At 38.8% G+C, this 18,749-nt stretch overlaps 1 protein-coding gene across 4 annotated transcripts in view; it reads left to right on the top strand.

Moving 5' to 3' along the window:
- Nucleotides 1-18,749, top strand: part of LOC136872012 (neurofilament heavy polypeptide) — a 101,211-nt gene that overhangs the window by 23,537 nt on the left and 58,925 nt on the right. For all 4 annotated transcript variants that reach the window (XM_068227285.1, XM_068227286.1, XM_068227284.1 and 1 more), the window contains one exon: nt 17,229-17,434. In XM_068227285.1, coding sequence (XP_068083386.1) covers nt 17,229-17,434 — 206 coding nt within the window. The remainder of the gene's footprint in view (nt 1-17,228; nt 17,435-18,749) is intronic.

Genomic DNA, 18,749 nt, shown 5'->3' with positions numbered 1-18,749 from the left:
CAGTCGCCCAGGTGGCAGATTCCCTATCTGTTGCTTTCCTAGCCTTTTCCTAAATGATTTCAAAGAAATTGGAAATTTATTGAACATCTCCCTTGGTAAGTTATTCCAGTCACTAACTCCCCTTCCTATAAATGAATATTTGCCCCAGTTTGTCGTCTTGAATTCCAACTTTATCTTCATATTGTGATCTTTCCTACTTTTATAAACGCCATTCAAACTTATTAGTCTACTAATGTCATTCCATGCCAACTCTCCGCTGACAGCTCGGAATATACCACTGAGTCGAGCAGCTCTTCTTCTTTCTCTCAATTCTTCCCAACCCAAACATTGCAACATTTTTGTAATGCTACTCTTTTGTCGGAAATCACCCAGAACAAATCGAGCTGCTTTTCTTTGGATTTTTTTCCAGTTCTTGAATCAGGTGATCCTGGTGAGGGTCCCATACACTGGAACCATACTCTAGTTGGGGTCTTACCAGAGACTTATATGCCCTCTCCTTTACATCCTTACTACAACCCCTAAACACCCTCATAACCATGTGCAGAGATCTGTACCCTTATTTACAATCCCATTTATGTGATTACCCCAATGAAGATCTTTCCTTATATTAACACCTAGATACTTACAATGATCCCCAAAAGGAACTTTCACCCCATCAATGCAGTAATTAAAAACTGAGAGGACTTTCCCTATTTGTGAAACTCACAACCTGACTTTTAACCCTGTTTATCAACATACCATTGCCTGCTGTCCATCTCACAACGTTTTCGAGGTCACGTTGCAGTTGCTCACAATCTTGTAACTTATTTATCACTCTATAGAGAATAACATCATCCGCAAAAAGCCTTACCTCCGATTCCACTCCTTTACTCATATCATTTATATATATAAGAAAACATTAAGGTCCAATAATACTGCCTTGAGGAATTCCCCTCTTAATTATTACAGGGTCAGATAAAGCTTCACCTACTCTAATTCTCTGAGATCTATTTTCTAGAAATATAGCAACCCATTCAGTCACTCTTTTGTCTAGTCCAATTGCACTCATTTTTGCCAGTAGTCTCCCATGATCCACCCTATCAAATGCTTTAGACAGGTCAATCGCGATACAGTCCATTTGACCTCCAGAATCCAAGATATCTGCTATATCTTGCTGGAATCCTACAAGTTGAGCTTCAGTGGAATAACCTTTCCTAAAACTGAATTGCCTTCTATCGAACCAGTTATTAATTTCACAAACATGTCTAATATAATCAGAAAGAATGCCTTCCCAAAGCTTACATACAATGCACGTCAAACTTACTGGCCTGTAATTTTCAGCTTTATGTCTATCACCCTTTCCTTTATACACAGGGGCTACTATAGCAACTCTCCATTCATCTGGTATAGCTCCTCCGACCAAACAACAATCAGATAAGTACTTCAGATATGGTACTATATCCCAACCCATTGTCTTTAGTATATCCCCAGAAATGTGATCAATTCCAGCCGCTTTTCTAGTTTTCAACTTTTGTATCTTATTGTAAATGTCATTGTTATCATATGTAAATTTTATTACTTCTTTGGCCTTAGTCTCCTCCTCTATCTGGACATTATCCTTGTAACCAACAATCTTTACATACTGCTGACTGAATACTTCTGCCTTTTGAAGATCCTCACACACACACACTCCCCTTGTTCATTAATTATTCCTGAAATGTCCTTCTTGGAACCTGTTTCTGCCTTAAAATACTTATACATACCTTTTCATTTTTCACTAAAATTCGTATGACTGCCAATTATGCTTGCCATCATGTTATCCTTAGCTGCCTTCTTTGCTAGATTCAATTTTCTAGTAAGTTCTTTCAATTTCTCCTCAATAGAACATCTTTAAATAAATGTTAATTTCATATATCTGTGAATGATTTTCTAAACTATGTTTTAGTAATGAAGTTTCAATGTATAATATTTAAACATGCTAATGAACCCATAATATATTTTAAATGTGGTAATGGTCAGGTGTCATAAAATATTTTTGTTGTGACTCCGTTGCATAGTATTTATGGTAGCAACTGTATGTTGCATATTTGATCTAATGTTTTTCCATAGTTTTCCATTATCACACCACACAAATGCTGGTTGTACCTTAACTAAGGCCATGTCACTTCCTTCCCAATCCTAGCGTTTTCTCCCCCTGTGGGTGGGGGCGGTAGAATAACACCCACGGTATCCCCTGCCTGTCGTAAGAGGCGACTAAAGGGGGCCCCAGGGGCTCTGAACTCTGGAGCGTGGGTTGGTGACTATGGGGCCCCTAGCTGAGTCCTGGCATTGCTTACACTTACTTGTGCCAGGCTCCTCACTTTCATCTATCCTATCCGACCTCCCTTGGTCAACTCTTGTTCTTTTCCGACTCCGACGCTATTAGGTTTGCGAGGGCTAGGGTGTCTTTCATTTTCACGCCCTTCGTGGCCCTTTTCTTTCTTTGACCGATATCTCCATTTTTCGAAGTGTCGGATCCCTTCTATTTTTCTCTCTGATTAGTGTTATATAGAGGATGGTTGCCCAGTTGTACTTCCTCTTAAAACAATAATCACCACCACCACCACCTAGCATTTTCCTGCAGTCGCCATAAGACCTAACTGTTTCAGGGCGACGAAAAACAAACACCAAAAAAATATACTATTTGAACTGCAGTCCTCAACAACAGCTATCTTTATGTCCTCTACATAACATTGAATGCTGATTGGTTCTTTGCGGACTCACTGCTGTGTTGAGGCAAGAACAGAAGGTAATCGGCTACCTAACAGTGTTGATTACCAGGAAGACAGGCATGTAGGACAGATGTGTGTCGTGGGCTCAGTGCCCATTCCTTTTCCATTGGTATGTATGGAGTGAATGACTTGTATATTGTACAGAACTGTGTATGGAGCAGGTCCCGACTCTTTTTTTTTTTGTATAATTATGTAGGATTATTGATTGGATATACATTATTTTATTCTTTAGGTTTCAATTATGAGGTAGACCACTTTCTAAATTTTTTCAAATCCTCCTGTGTAAATTATTGTTCATACTGGTCTACCAGTTTTTAAATATTTTAATTTGTGTTAAGATTTCCTTCCCTCACTATTTTGGATTGTTTCTTGTGTTGAAGTTCTGCTTCAGTCTTGTGTCTTTATGATTTCATTTTTACTACTTTGTGATTAAGATTAACCTTTCCAAATTTTTATTATCTTGCTTAAAGTAATGTTTATGGCCCTTTAATTTCAACCTTGTTATGTGAAATGGTTGTTAATATTGTGACGTGTTGGCAGGGTAAATAAATTAGTACAGAACCTGGTAGCATCCTATTTCTAAAATTTATTAACACATTGCGGACCGGGTGCCCTTCACCCCATGCACAGCCCTGTTCCCGGCCACTTTCTAACTACCTCCAAGCTGGAGTGCATGCATTCAAATAAACTGTCAGAACTTCACTAGCTTTTGAAGGACTGCGGTGTATTTTTCTAGTGGCCTTCCTGAACAGCTGTTGAAATGCAGGGTATTTCTTGAAATCTATTTCGGCTCATAGTTTTCGGAAATATGGTTTTTTTTATTCGGGGATTGGTTGGCCAGTAATCTTTCAGACATTATTTCTTCACCTGCCCTATCAATATACACAGAGCAATATTTTTTTAATTTCCCTGCTAGTGACATTAGTCCACTTTTGTGTTTTAGGGGATACGTTACGAGAATGTGAATTCTTCTCATAGTATAAGTTTGTCTGTTCAGCTACATACTGAAAATTTCCTCACCAGACATAAGTCCTGCTACTTGTCCTATGTTTCCAGATTCATTAGGCCATGCCTTTATACCAGGAGCACCTTCAAAATCTTCTAGCCTAGGTTCACTGTTGTCCATAAACCAGTTGTCAGAAAACACTACATTATGTACAATATTTAGAATATTTACACCCGCAACACAATTATCAGACTCGTTCTGTGCTACGTGAGTTCCACACCTTGAAGATAAGGCTATATCCTCGTCATCACTTGAAACATTTCCGTTAGAAGATATTTCATCATCGAACTCTAAATAGTCAGCATCACTTAGACATTCGGAGCCTGTATCAGCACATAATTCGCGAATAATTTCATCTTTGTCTAAACACGTGCGATCCCTGAGCGCTGCCATCTTGCATGGCTCTTCGAACATTGTAAACATGTTGTCAAGAAATGCAAAGAAAATCTATGATATGAAAAATACTCGAAACAAATTCGACTATCGATTGTGTAAAACCATACATAACAGAGTTCTATCACCCTTGAACTCCAAATAGTTCCCGTATATCTCAAAAGATAGCACTAAAGTTCAGTCTGCTGGGTCTGCTGCTAACCCGAAATAACTCGGGACCGGTCCGCAACGCTCGGCTAGGCAAACACGAGTTTTCTCGGGACCGGTCCGCAATGTGTTAACTAAGCACTACAACTATACATTTACACACACCACATGATTGCTGAGCTTACAACAAATACAGTAGAGACAATACGCGACACTCAGCGAAATATCGAGGGACAGCTATTAGAGCTCTCTCGCGCGGGTAGACCTGAGAACTACTGATTCTGTCATAAAAGTACGTGTATTTGTGTATGAAGTTTTTGGTGTTTTATGCGTTTTCAGTGAATTCACATAATTAAATAGTAGCGTGTGTCATTCCTTGATATCTCCTCTCAGCATGATGGGAAAGGTATGTGCTGTGTTTGGCTGCAGTAACTATGAAGTAGAGAAGAATGCGCTGTCTTTCTTTCGCTTCTCTCATGACAAGAAAATGTAAGTGTCTAAGATGGAAATACTGAACTCAGGAAGTGTTAATCCTGGGGCAGGTTGTGCAAGTACCTTCATTTTATTCACATTAATGGCAAGACCAAAGCGATCATATGCAGCGTTTCGCCCTCGTGTACTAGGTTGGGCTCATCAGTTGGTACCTAGCACACCTACCAAGACGCTGGCTAGTGCATACCATGGAGGACCTGGGACCTGGGGGATGTTTTCATTCCCCTTCCCTGTGGGCCATCTAGAAGGTAACGCCTTCTCTCTGGCCAGGAGATTTGGTGGGGTTTGGAAGTTTGTTAGGGTTAGGAGATGGGTAATGGGGGAGAGATTATTGGAAATGTGAAGATTTGGCCTCTTGGCTAAGGGGTGTAGTCTGCCCTGTGCTTTTTATTGGAATATACAGTGTTTACATATATGGATATTACAGATTTTGTTTTACAGTTGTGATTACAATGGTGCTAAAAATATATTTAAAGTCTGGGAAAGATGTGCAGAGTAATATGGAGTGCTAGGATGTGGAATAATGAGGAGAAGTTCATAAGTGAGGTTAGAAGTAGATGGAGAAGTTTGGGGTTAGATGGTGTGGTTGGGTATTCGGGGCGGGGGGTAAATGTAGCAAGGAGGTGGACTAGTTAATGGTGGAGGGGCGGGCCGGGGACGTCTGGATGTGCTGGGACGGGTTATAGTGCGATTAGGGGAACGGGAGTGTTCCACTCGGTGATGGCGGCCGTGCAGGTGTAGTCCATGGTTAACTAGTTGCTGGACTACTTCATGGCTCGGAGGATGGAGACGCACTAGGAAGGTAGGCCCATCTGCGTTCCGGATCCTGAAGGCACGCTGTACGGGGATTCCTATTCTCCATAAGTCTTCTGCGATGTCTTCTGGTGGGATGCTGGGATCCACTCAGCGTATAACGCAGCTGTGAATGGTGCCATTGTCCTGTATTGTTGAGGGTGATGGTGGTCTTGCTGTGTCAGTAGTAGCAGTGGCAGTTTCCTCTCGAGGTGGATGCTAGGGTTCTTGCTGAGGGGTGGGAGGTACGGGGAGCCAGGAAGTCATGAGGGAGGATGGATACATCGTGACCATGGTGGTACTGGGAGCAGGAGAGGAGATTTGTGTAGTAGAGGTAGTGGTAGTCTGGGTAGTGGTTGTTGTAGGGGGGGAGGGGGCGGCGGCTGTTGTTGCTTGATTGATAAATCATAAATGAAAGAGAAGTTCCACCTAATCAATACTATTTTATTGTCACGTGTAGGACCGGTTTCGACCTCTCAAAAGGTCATCCTCAGCTACACTAGAATTGCATTTACATATTATGCCTCATATTGAGAGCTAATGACATACTCTAGAATTCAACGATTTTAAAGTGGTGATACCCATGTTGAGAATTCAATATTATATTATTATTGTTGCGGCGGTTCCTGTAGTAGCGCTGTCACATGTTGAGCTGGTGAGGTGTCCATTAATTAAGCTTGGATATGCTGCGGATGGTTCCGCGCCTGCGTGGAGCCTGTCCGCGCTGTATACACCGTATTTGCGTAGCTCTCTTTCAATTTCGAGATTAGAAATTGAGAGAGGAATGTCGTGGACTATGCAGGTATACATGGCGTCAGGCCTATATGCTTTTTTGTAGTCGGCTAGGTACGAATTAGAGTTGAGGCATCACCCGGCCAGCGAAAAGAGAGATGTTGATGTGTAGAATTGAGTAGTCCACACTAGGAGAGGTTACCTGTAAAAGAGGAGAGAGATGTCCCGTGGAGGCCACTGCGTAGGCTACTTGGAACCACCGGCAGTGCCAATGCACTGTGAGAGACATTGTCTCTACCGAAAATTGATGCCTGCTTGGCCATCAGATGATATAGATGTTGATTCCCATAAGGAATCTGAAATATTTGTCCTGAAGGAGTAAATTTATAATACCAATATAAATGGTCCGTTATTGGACATTATAAATTGGTAGGGATAGTTCGGGTCCCTGTGATTAGTCCACTTATATGAGGATCGCCATAGGTTTGCGTTGCCTGTAAATTGCACCGCAATGTGCGAAACACCATAGGTCTGTGTTATATGTGTGCATTGCACTACCTGTGAATAGTACCATAATGTGTGGAATACTGAGAGTCTACGCTACTTTTGATTAGTACCGTGACATTACACATAGCATGGTTCTACTTTCCTAGCGATAGTACCACTATGAGTGGCCGATGTCCTGGATTTTGGACCCGTTTCGACTACAAGCATAATCGCTTCAGCATCGTGCTATAGAAGCAGTCCCTTGGTCAGTAATACTATCGTTTTGTGCCAGCTATTGTGCATGTGAGACACTGTGGGTAGGTTCCACTGATCGTTTTAAATTCATCGTCCTCACACTTTGAATTATGGTCACTGGAGGACTTTGGACTTTTAATTTGTCATAACATTTCGTCTCATTTCGTACCATTAGGGGCCGATGACCTCGATGTTAGGCCCCTTTAAACAACAAGCATCATCATCATCATCTTAGTTCGTGAGCACATCTTCATTTCCTACAAAAGACTCCCATTATGCTGGTAAATCATTTTGTTACTTACTGTAAGTGCTGACCTGAATAGGAAGATCATATACACACTTTTCAGAGAAGTATATCCCATTTTTGCCGTTAAATATGAATATAATGTGGAAATATTTAATCTGGAATTTGTCCTCCATTTTGGTAGACCACAAATTGATGCATGCTGTATATGTGAGCCAAAAAAATGTACTGTATAATGTCCTCAAAGAAAGTGAGAGACTTTGCAGAGATAATAAAGAAATTCTGGCTTTGAGGTTTGAATAAATGCAGAATCTCCATTTACCAAGAACCTGTTCAAGATCTGTTTTATCTTCGGCAACTGACGACTGTTGTTGTTGTTGTTGTTGTTATTATTATTATTATTATTATTATTATTATTATTATTATTATTCTTTCGAATGGGCCACCAGAGGACCACGTGCCAATTTCAATTCCTCCTTCTTTGTTCTTTCCTTTTCTTCCAGTACGCTTTCATCTGTTCACTATGTTTCTTCAATACTTTTTCCCAAAAGCCTTCTCTATTATTTATTTCTTCTGTTATATTGTTTATTTCTAAATCCTTTCTTACTTCATTGACCCAGCTTGTCGTTGATTTCTTACTCCACAAATATCTGAAAATCTTACTGGTTAATCTACTATCTTGCATTCGATATAAATGTCCAAAAAACATAAGTCTCCTTTTCCTCATTACATCTGATATATTTTCTATTTTTTGATATATTTCAGCATTACTTCGTAATTTCCAACCTTCTGCTGTGTTTTGTGGGCCTAATATTTTCCTCATGATTCGCCTTTCTAGTATTTCTAGTTTATCTAAATTATAGTTTAATGCCAGACACTCGCTTGCATATAGGCATTCTGGCTTCACTACTGTGTTGTAATGCCTTATTTTTGCATTTTTGGATAGGCATCTTTTATTGTAGATATCTTTGGTGACACCATAAGCTCTCTCCATTTTATGTACCCTCTCCTCTACTGCAGATTTTTCTATACCATTTTCTTGGATTATTTCCCCTAGATATTTGAATTATTATTATTATTATTATTATTATTATTATTATTATTATTATTATTGTTGTTGTTGTTGTTGTTGTTGTTATTGCTATTCACAATTTATGTGACAATATAAGTAATATAGACTACTGATGTCTCCAACTCTGTTAAAGAGGTACATCTATTTTGTAATAACTGCCCAGCACAAACAAAAATCTCTGCTAAGCTTTAGTGGATACTGGAAAAGGTATTAAAAGAAAACAAAAAAACATCGAGTTATTCTGTCCAGTCAAGGGACACACTGTTTTGCCCTCAGATAGAGATTTTGGCACCGTGATGAGATCTTAGCGTGGAACTGACAGGGTTATGTAGAACTTGCCATAAGATCTAGTGCCAAAACAAAATTCTCTGTGGAAGTTATCTCAGCAGGTGAAATCTTAAACTTTAAGTCATGATGGAGCAGACTTTACAAAAAGACAACTCTTACAATAGAAAGTGTGACCTCACCAAGACACTCCAAAGTAGCTTTCATTCTCTCAACCTTTCATCATTTTATCCTCGCGGGTGCAACGTTTGTCACTATGCTTTATGATCAACGGTTTAAGCACCCTGACATTCAGATTAGGTATACTTGGAACTTCATGTGCAAATGTAACTATTCCTGCTGCTCAAGCTTGTCCAGATGACTTCATTCCAATCAACGCAAAAAAGGATAATGGACATAAAGACGTCAGGTGCATACATGGAACAAGAAAAGACGTCAGGTGCATACATGGAACAAGAGGAACCCGTCCTGGTGTTGTGGAATATTATTTTTCAGTCGCCAACAGAGGATGTACCACACGATAGAGATGAATGATTGGCATCGATACTGACAAGTTCTATGTTAACATATATTTTTTTTAATGTGTGCTAGTTAGACTTACTGTGCCACGTTTTGTTTCATTTGAAAAGTTTCATTGATTATCACAATTACTGTAATTACTATGGATCTTATAGAAATATACTGGTAATATGGTTTTTAAATTATGCAGGTCCTAACAAATGAGATGTCAGAATATGTATAGTTCCATGTATGGTTCAATGCTGTTCATAGACAGCTCAAACTTTTTCCAGAATTCCATGAACAAGGCGAGTATAGTACCACGAGCCCCAACCATTAGGCTGATAATCTCGGTTTCATTCAGCTGGTACTTGTGTTTGTGGAACAGTACGGTGGGCATGTAAATGCTCTGCTTCTCAAGGAGGACTTCAATAGGCTGGCTGACATGGTGCTCAAATTGGATGATCGGATCAATAATGAAGCCTTTCTTGTAATTATCTTTAACAGCAATTGTGTCATTTCATCTTGAACAGCCTGTCATAGACAAACCATGGACTTCATGTACATGGAAGTTTTTCCTGCAGAGATCTTTTGCAGTCAATGATCTTATCTTGTGGTGACGCGAGTTCCTCAGTTCTTTACCGTAGGGGCAAGAACCCAGAACAAGAGCCGGCGTTGCTTTTTCTCCAGTGCATCTATGACAGAGGTTTCGATCCTGAGTTCTGTCTGAAATAGTTCATACTGCAGAAATATTTGATGCCATCTTGATTGCTTCCTCCATACACTACAAGAAAGTCCTTGGTGATGCCTTAGCCAATTGTTGGCTGGAGTGTATACTTTTTATAGAACTGTACACTGATTCCCTTCTGAGACAAAGAGCACCAAATTGTCATTTCGCAGCTTCTTAGCAGATTTTTTAATGTATTTAGAAGGTCACTGCCTTTATTGGAGGATCTGTTGGTGTCTGTAATGTTGAGGGCTTGTAAACAATGCGTCGTTTTGGATGACAGACCCTGCATCTTTAAAATATAACTGTTGCTCGTTCGGCGAAGAGCGTTGCATGGGCTTATTTGTTGCAATGCACTTCCGAGGTTGCTTTAAAACGTCTGAGACCTTTAAATCTTGAATCAGAATACAGAGCACTATCAGACATATCCATTAGGTAACTGCAAAATTTCCTTTAAGGAGCTTTTTAACATTTTTTCAGCAGTTTTCAGGAAGCTAACTGGTACTTCAGCAGTCTGAAATACATATACAAGAGTAGGGCTGATTACTTTGTTCAAAACAATGAACTTTTGATCTGCCTTTAGCAAAGGTGAGGCTAACTTGTTATGCAAGATTATTAAGGAAGAGGCCACATCAAAGATGAGTATCATTAAAATTGAATTTCTTCTCTTTCTTTAATAGTTTTATCTTAAAATGTTCATGGATATTGAGCACTCTGTCTACGAGCTTTCGCTTCTCAATACATATGTCCACACATTTGTTGGCATTTATCTTTATCCCAATTTCCTGGAACAACGTGATAGCATTGCTTGTCAACTCGGGCTCCTTCCTTATTTTTGCCAGCAATAACTGTGTCTTTGGCAAAGCCCATAATACTAAGAGGGGACAATTCAGGAGAAACTGATTTGCCATATTTTTGGAGTGGTTTTTTTTTCTGTTATCTCATCAAAAATGAAATCGGCGGCCAGGTCATACAATGCTGGCAATAATGGTGATCCCTGCATAAGTCTTCTTAACAAGTGAATTGGCTTTGTTTTACCCTTAGTTGTTTTTATCTGTTACATTGTCACTCTCCATAAGGAAATGTCAAATTAAAACTGACAACTGGGAAACTACTGTACTTGATTGTCCAGTATGGCGCCATAATATCTTGGAAGGAACTCAGCACTTTGTGCAACATTATTGGAAAATAGAAACCGACAAATACAATGCTAGGAAATAACGGGAACTTCTGAAGAAAAAGAAAGAACACTATGCAGCTAGCCCCCAGTAGACCAAATATATTTCAACAATGCGGTAGAATCTGCAGCTCGAAGATAGGCCTCGACAGCCGTCTAAGAACCCACAACAACGCCGAGTTTTGAAGAAGACAGTCATAATTCATCAGCGAGTTATAGCCCATCAATGTCTGGCAGTCCATCTTTCAGTTTAGATGGAAATGGCTCAACAGCTAGTGTTAGGTTTCGAAACTGATGTCTGATGTTGTCGAAGGCTTTTGATATGTCTAGGAAGATCACGGTAACATGTTACTTATCTGTCTTTGCTCTCTTGAGGAGTCCTCTGAGAATAGAAGTATTTATAAGGCAGCCTGGCTGGTTGTTGAAGCCTCTTTTGTGTTCGCTGAAAGTTACAAAGGAACGCAAATCCTGATTTAATTCGTTTTTAATAATACGTCTAAATACCAAACAGATTTTTATTGGTCTCCAGTTTAACAGACATTCAGCATCACTTTTCCTATGTATCGCAAAGTACTAGCTCATTTTAGACACTAGGATATATTGCCTGTTGAAAGCTTTCGAATCACAATGATTGCTATTAATTTGCATACATTACAGTTAGTATTTTTTCATTTATTGCAAAAAGGCACTATATCCTGACTGGCTCTGATTAACAAATCAATGCAGTAATAATCAATGGAAATAAGGGGTCAGGATATGAATCATTACTGTTACCTCAGTGACACTAATCAAGGCTGCATGGTTAGGGTCACGTAGTTATCAGGTTGCATTCGGGAGATGGTGGGTTCGAACCCCGCTGTTGGAAGCCCTGAAGATGGTTTTCTGTGGTTTCCCATTTTCACACCAGGCACATTAATTAATGCCACAGTTGGTTCCTCCCCACTCCTAGCCCTTTCCTATCACATCATTGCTATAAGACCTGTCTGTGTCAGAGCAACATGGAGCAAACTTTTAAAAAATTGAGGGTCATTTTTGCAAAATTTGCTTTGTAATTTTTTTTTTCAGGAAAGACAAAAAGTGTTTTCCTAGATTGGCTTTATAGTTATAAACTTTTTTTATTAATTTTATAATTAGGACTTATTAAAGGGTGATCTTTGGGCTTTATTTAATTTAATAATTATTGTACACTGTATGAGGGTTCAAATGTCAACAGTTGTTTCAAAACTTGCTTTCTATTTTGTAAAGAAATTATTAGTAATTTTAGTAAAATTGGAGTTTCCAGGTTTTTCCATGAATTAAACCTATTTTTTCACAATGTATTACAGTACACAATTCCTGCAAATTCTGGCATGTGCACTCTTATGAATATGAATTAATTCTGAAAAGAAATGTTTCCTTGTATAATTTATTTACATGAACATTTTATCCACCTTTCACTCAAAATTCTTCTACATCAGAGTCTTCAAAATAATGTAAACATTGTCTTTGGCATATACACGCTTTATGAATATAAGACACCAAAAAGGAAAGGAAAATATCATTCTTGTTTTATAAAATATTTATCATCACCAACGCCTCACCCACTTTTCATTCAACTTCTTCTATGTTAGAATATTCCTCAGGCGTGTTAAATTTAATTAATGACTGCACAACTTCTATAGCAGTAGAATCATAAAGCTTCTTTTACTGACCAGAGAAGTCCAACTACTAATAATCTTGTTGAATCCGAGGTTATAAGGGAGTTTACAGTCGGAAGATGATTTTTGAGAATGATGATAGTAATGATACTGATTATAATGAAAGTGCAGATGTTGACCAACGACAAGTACGGGGCTTTTACAAGAGAGACTTCGTCTCAGCAGTGAAAATGATATGAACAAAAGCAGGTGGGAACTAACAACCAACATTATTGCATACTCAATAGTACCATTGTCATATAAATTTTAAACTAAATCCATGCTCTTATAAAGAGTAACATTTTCAAAGATTACTGCAAGTTTTGCTGTAACTTTTACTGGTTATTACTGCAGCAAAAAGCAAGTTGTATAAAAACAGGTTGCAGCATCCTATAGAAGGCTTCAATCTGAAAGTAAATTTCCATTTTTTTGCAGAAAGCAAGTTTTGCAAAAGTGGTCCTCAATTTCTCTGAAATGACCAGTTTTTATTCTTCTTCTGTTCAGTTTTCACAAAACCATATCAGATTTACATAGGGCCATTCTAGAAGAAACGATTCAGTTGCACTGTCAGCTGATAATACCAACGCAAACTTTGAAAAAATCAACTGAGCAGGAAAGAACTATGTTTTCTCCATGAAAAATCAAATCTAAATACATTAAAACAAATTAGGTTTGGGCTGTCACGCATATTCTGCATAATAGTATTCAAAGTGCAAGTGACTTGTTACCGGTGGGTAACTGTCGTGTGTAATGTATTTTCATATTTTAACATATATATACACTGTCCATATGGTGAGTTTGCAAGAATTTAGTGATTTTGCAGTTATTCAATACAAACAAATTCTTGGACAGTAAAAAAACACATGGTTTTTGTAGGCACTGGCAGTTGACAGGATCATTTCTACATTACTGCTGTTCAAAATATGTTAATATTTTTTGATAATAACAATGAGTATGGTGTGAAAATTAGCCTCTCGAAGACTAAATTGATGTCAGTAGGTAAGAAATTCAACAGAATTGAATGTCAGATTGGTGATACAAAGCTAGAACAGGTCGATAATTTCAAGTATTTAGGTTGTGTGTTCTCCCAGGATGGTAATATAGTAAGTGAGATTGAATCAAGGTGTAGTAAAGCTAATGCAGTGAGCTCGCAGTTGCGATCAGCAGTATTCTGTAAGAAGGAAGTTAGCTCCCAGACGAAACTATCTTTACATCGGTCTGTTTTCAGACCAACTTTGCTTTACGGGAGCGAAAGCTGGGTGGACTCAGGATATCTTATTCATAAGTTAGAAGTAACAGACATGAAAGTAGCAAGAATGATTGTTGGTACAAACAGGTGGGAACAATGGCAGGAGGGTACTCGGAATGATGAGATAAAGGCTAACTTAGGAATGAACTCGATGGATGAAGCTGTGCGCATAAGCCGGCTTCGGTGGTGGGGTCTCGTGAGGCGAATGGAGGAGGATAGGTTACCTAGGAGAATAATGGACTCTGTTATGGAGGGTAAGAGAAGTAGAGGGAGACCAAGACAACGATGGTTAGACTCGGTTTCTAACGATTTAAAGATAATAGGTATAGAACTAAATGAGGCTACAACACTAGTTGCCAATCGAGGATTGTGGCGACGTTTAGTAAATTCTCAGAGGTTTGCAGACTGAACGCTGAAAGGCATAACAGTCTATAATGATAATGTATGTATGTATGTATGTATGTATGTATGTATGTATGTATGTATGTATGTATGTATGTAACACTTCTCTAGAACTGATAGAAAATCTGACACCTGGGTAACAGCCCTAAATGCAGATCAGTGGTGACTGATATGACTTCTGTTTTTCAGAATCAGTTAAAAATGTACATCATTTGCAAAAAATGTACGCCATTTGAAAGTGAAAGAATGGCAGCAGTTGAACTTCTCTCTGTATTTCATACACTTATTGACAAGATTTGAGATAGGCAAAATGGAACATCATCTACCCTGAGAAGTGGAGCCGTTACTCTATACACGTCAAGAAGAAGCAATATTATGGAACTAGCATTTCACTGGCAATGTGCTGTGTTCTATTAGGTACATCGCAAAGTGGGTCACAAAAAATTCTTGATGAAGATCTTGCGGCTTTATCCTGGCATCATTTAACCTCAAAAGACATTAAATTGACTGCAGCTAAATCATTATTGGTTGTTTTAAACATTTCTGTCCTTCATATAGACAATGACCTGTACTGTCCGACTCGGCTGTATGGTCAGCGTACTGGCTTTTGGTTCAGAGGGTCCCGGGTTCGATTCCCAGCCGGGTTGGGAATTTTAACCTTCATTGGTTAATTCCACTGGCCTGGGGGCTGGGTGTTTGTGCTATCCACAACATACCTGCAATGCACACACCACACATAACACTATCCTCCACCACATTAACACGCAGTTACCTACACATGGCAGATGCCGCCCACCCTTGTCGGTGGGTCTGCCTTACAAGGGCTGCACTCGGCTAGAAACAGCCACACAAAATTATATTATGACCTGTACTTCCTTTGAGCAGTGTAAATGCATAGAAAAAGTAATAGAATCCAAGTGCCTATTATGAAATTGCAGTTCCAATGATGATGATTTGTTTGTGGAAAATTACTGGGTACAAATGTTCATGAAATTTCACAAGGAAGGAATCTCTGCTTTTAGCATTCTCATCTGCAGTAGAATTTGCCATTACTCGTGCTGGAACCAGTACTTCCAAGATGTGTGGTTTTTCAATTATGAATTTGTTATGGACATACGATTGTAGCAGAAATGCCGCACTCTGTTAGGGATGTGTGACGCTTCTTTTTTTCAATTGATCATACTTCGACAAAAGGTTACTTCAGCAAATCCATGATTGGAGCAAATACTTCTACACAAGGACACAGTGTGATGAAAATGGAGTAGGAACGTGTCAGTATTGTAAGTTATTTGTTTATAACACCCTCTCCTCCGCGACTGGATAACTTCACACCATCCAGAATCAACATTTTCTAACTTTTCTTTTAGCCCAGCACTCCTTCATATGCGACAAGTGAGTGTGTTTTTGTTGCATTGGTCATGTATGTTCGCAAGTCTTCCTCTCTTCTTCCTCGAAACCCCATGTGAGTGATCTTTCTGATTTCATTTTGATTGTATAGATTTGTTGATCCTAGTTCTTTCAGATCTTTTTCTGTCTGTTTATACCAAGTCAGTCAAGTAGCCATATTCTTTTAAAATGTGTGGTTTTTGTGAGTTAGTCTGTTGAGACCATTATCTTGTAACTGCCCCATAAAATTTGATTCTTCGCATGCACATTGTGCCTGTGATTTTGGAAATGATTTTACATATTTCTGCATTAAGCTTTCGATATTGTACTCCATTATTGAAAGTGAAAAGATGACAGTGGTTGAACTTATGTCTGTGCTTGATAGGCATATTGACAGGATTGCCTTGATTGAAATTTCAGGTTTTTCATTTTTATGATCTGCACTGTAATACAAGGAAGTTAACAAATGTATTTTCCCCCTTTTATTTCGCATACTTTAAAGATGAAAGTAAAGTGTCCTAGTATTTCAATTTTTTTAAAATAATGTATCTTAGATTTAAGGAAGATCGAATTTTCACACCCGCAGTATAATCAAAATCGACTTTCAATCTATTAGGTCATGTTATACATACATAATACGTGTTGAAAAGATGTTAAGTACAGAATAAAAACGGCCAACCGGTCACCAGTGGGATCCGAACCCACAATCTCCTGATTTGCATTGGTTGCTCTACCAATTGAGGTATGGTGGCCTAGGTCATATTTGTTCTGCTGGAAAGGACCCAGGCTACAGGTCTGGCACTACTGCCATCACACTGTAGAGTGTGTGCAAGTCGCCCATTGTAGGCCAAGTCAATGAATATTGAATTTTCACGACCACATTTAAATCACAATTGACTCTCAACCTATTAGGTCATGTTATACGTACATAGTACGTGTTGAAGAGGTGTTAAGTACAGAACAAAAATGGCCAACTGGACACCAGTGGGATCTGAACCCACAACCTCCCAATTTCGCATTGGTTGCTGGTTGGCCATTTTTGTTCTGTACTTAACATCTCTTCAACATGCACTATGTACGTATAACACGACCTAATAGGTTGAAAGTCGATTTTGATTATCCTAAATTTATTTAAGGTAAGAATGTACATAATAGCAAACAAAATATTTCCATCGCGATGTCACCATGGTAACTAATGCACTTCAACAGAAATAAACATCAATTTTAGAAAGTACAATTTTGTAAACAAATGGCAAATTTGTCTTTGAATTGCATAGCATTGTCCGTGTCTTTGGACATCAAGCAAATTGTAAAAGAAAAAAAAAACACTTCTAGATGGCTGCTTCCTGCCTTGACACACTGTCAAGAAACCATTCTGACTTGGCTGTGTAATTTACTTATACTCAGTAAGTTTTGTCTGTATTGAACTGAACATTTCATTACTGGGTTTTCTTTTCAGGTGATAAAATTATGGAGGCTCCAAGTGTGGTGACAATAGCTGACGATACGGAGTTAATGGATGCTGACTTGGAATCGCTGACATCAGCGTACAGTGACAAATGCATGGAAATAGAAGCAGCAGCGTTAGATACTGTGTGCGGACTCCAAGTGCCACTGCTTTACCCTCTGAAGGCTCTCACGAGAGGAGATTGTTGGCTCCTTATGGTGAGTATTTTTGACGTTCTATGTGGAGTGGAAAAAACATAGTTTAAATGTTGCACAGTTGGTATTTGCTCAGTCTAGTTTATCAAAATTCATTTTGTTATTTAAGTGATTCAGAAAATTATTTTCAGGTTTAAGGGATTCCTAGACAGAACATATATTATTCAGTGTTGATATTTTGTTATCTTTGTGCAAAATATCTTCATGACCGTCTCACTATGTTTGAGAGCCGGAGTATGCAATTTGCTTTTTTTTTTTCTTTCTTTTTTTTCACGTTGCACTGACACAGATAGGTCGTATGGCGATGATGGGACAGGAAAGGGCTAGGAGTGGGAAGGAAGCGGTCGTGCCCTTAATTAAGGTACAGCCCCAGCATTTGCCTGGTGTGAAAATGGGAAACCACGGAAAACCATCTTTAGGGCTGCCAGCAGTGGGGTTCAAACCTACTATCTCCCGAATACTGGATACTGGCCGCACTTAAGCGACTGCAGCTATCGAGCTCGGTATGCAATTTGTGCGAGGTGTGGTTTTAGGAACACCCCCCTCCCTAATCATAGATAATACATTTCATATTATTTCATATTGAAAAGCAATATAATGTAAAACAAGAGCTATTCAATACTATTTATTGTAACCTAACAAAAGTTACATATATATGAAACTAGTTTTGGTCTTGCTAGAGACCATCATCAGTCAAAATCATTAAAGTTAAGGCAAGTCATGAATTATAGTAGATCATCATCATCATCGATTTTCTGCTCCAGCAAGCCAGGTGCGGATGTTTACGAGCCTCTTCCAGTTCGTCCTGTCCATCGAAGACAGAAGATTCTTCAAGTGCTAGTAGGCATTTTAAGTGTTTGACTTAGTCTGTTGTGAAGTACATTCTTCAAATTGGAAGAAAACTTTGAGAACTAACACAAGACGTGTGATCGTGTGAATGTTCATCATTCAACTCTTGTTTTGCACCGAATATCAACAACATACTCTTGTTACATAAATTTTAAATTTTATCTATTATTTGTTCTGGGTGACTTCCAACAAAAGAATAGCGTTACAAAAATGTTGCAAAGTTTGGGCTGGGAAGAACTGGGAGAAGGAAGATGAGCTGCTCGATTGAGTGGTATGTTCCAAGCTGTCAACGGACAAATGGCATGGAATGACATTAATAGACGAATAAGTTTGAGTGGCGTCTTTAAAAGTAGGAAAGATCACAATATGAAAGTAAAGTTGGAATTCAAGAGGACAAATTGGGGCAAATATTCATTTGTAGGAAGGGGAGTTAGGCATTGGAATAACTTATCAAGGGAGATGTTCAATA

Source organism: Anabrus simplex, chromosome 4 (assembly GCF_040414725.1).
Source record: "Anabrus simplex isolate iqAnaSimp1 chromosome 4, ASM4041472v1, whole genome shotgun sequence".
In the NCBI taxonomy this organism is placed as follows: Eukaryota; Metazoa; Arthropoda; class Insecta; order Orthoptera; family Tettigoniidae; genus Anabrus; species Anabrus simplex.
Note: the sequence above shows the minus strand (reverse complement) of the source record. Positions and strands in the feature narration are given on the sequence as shown.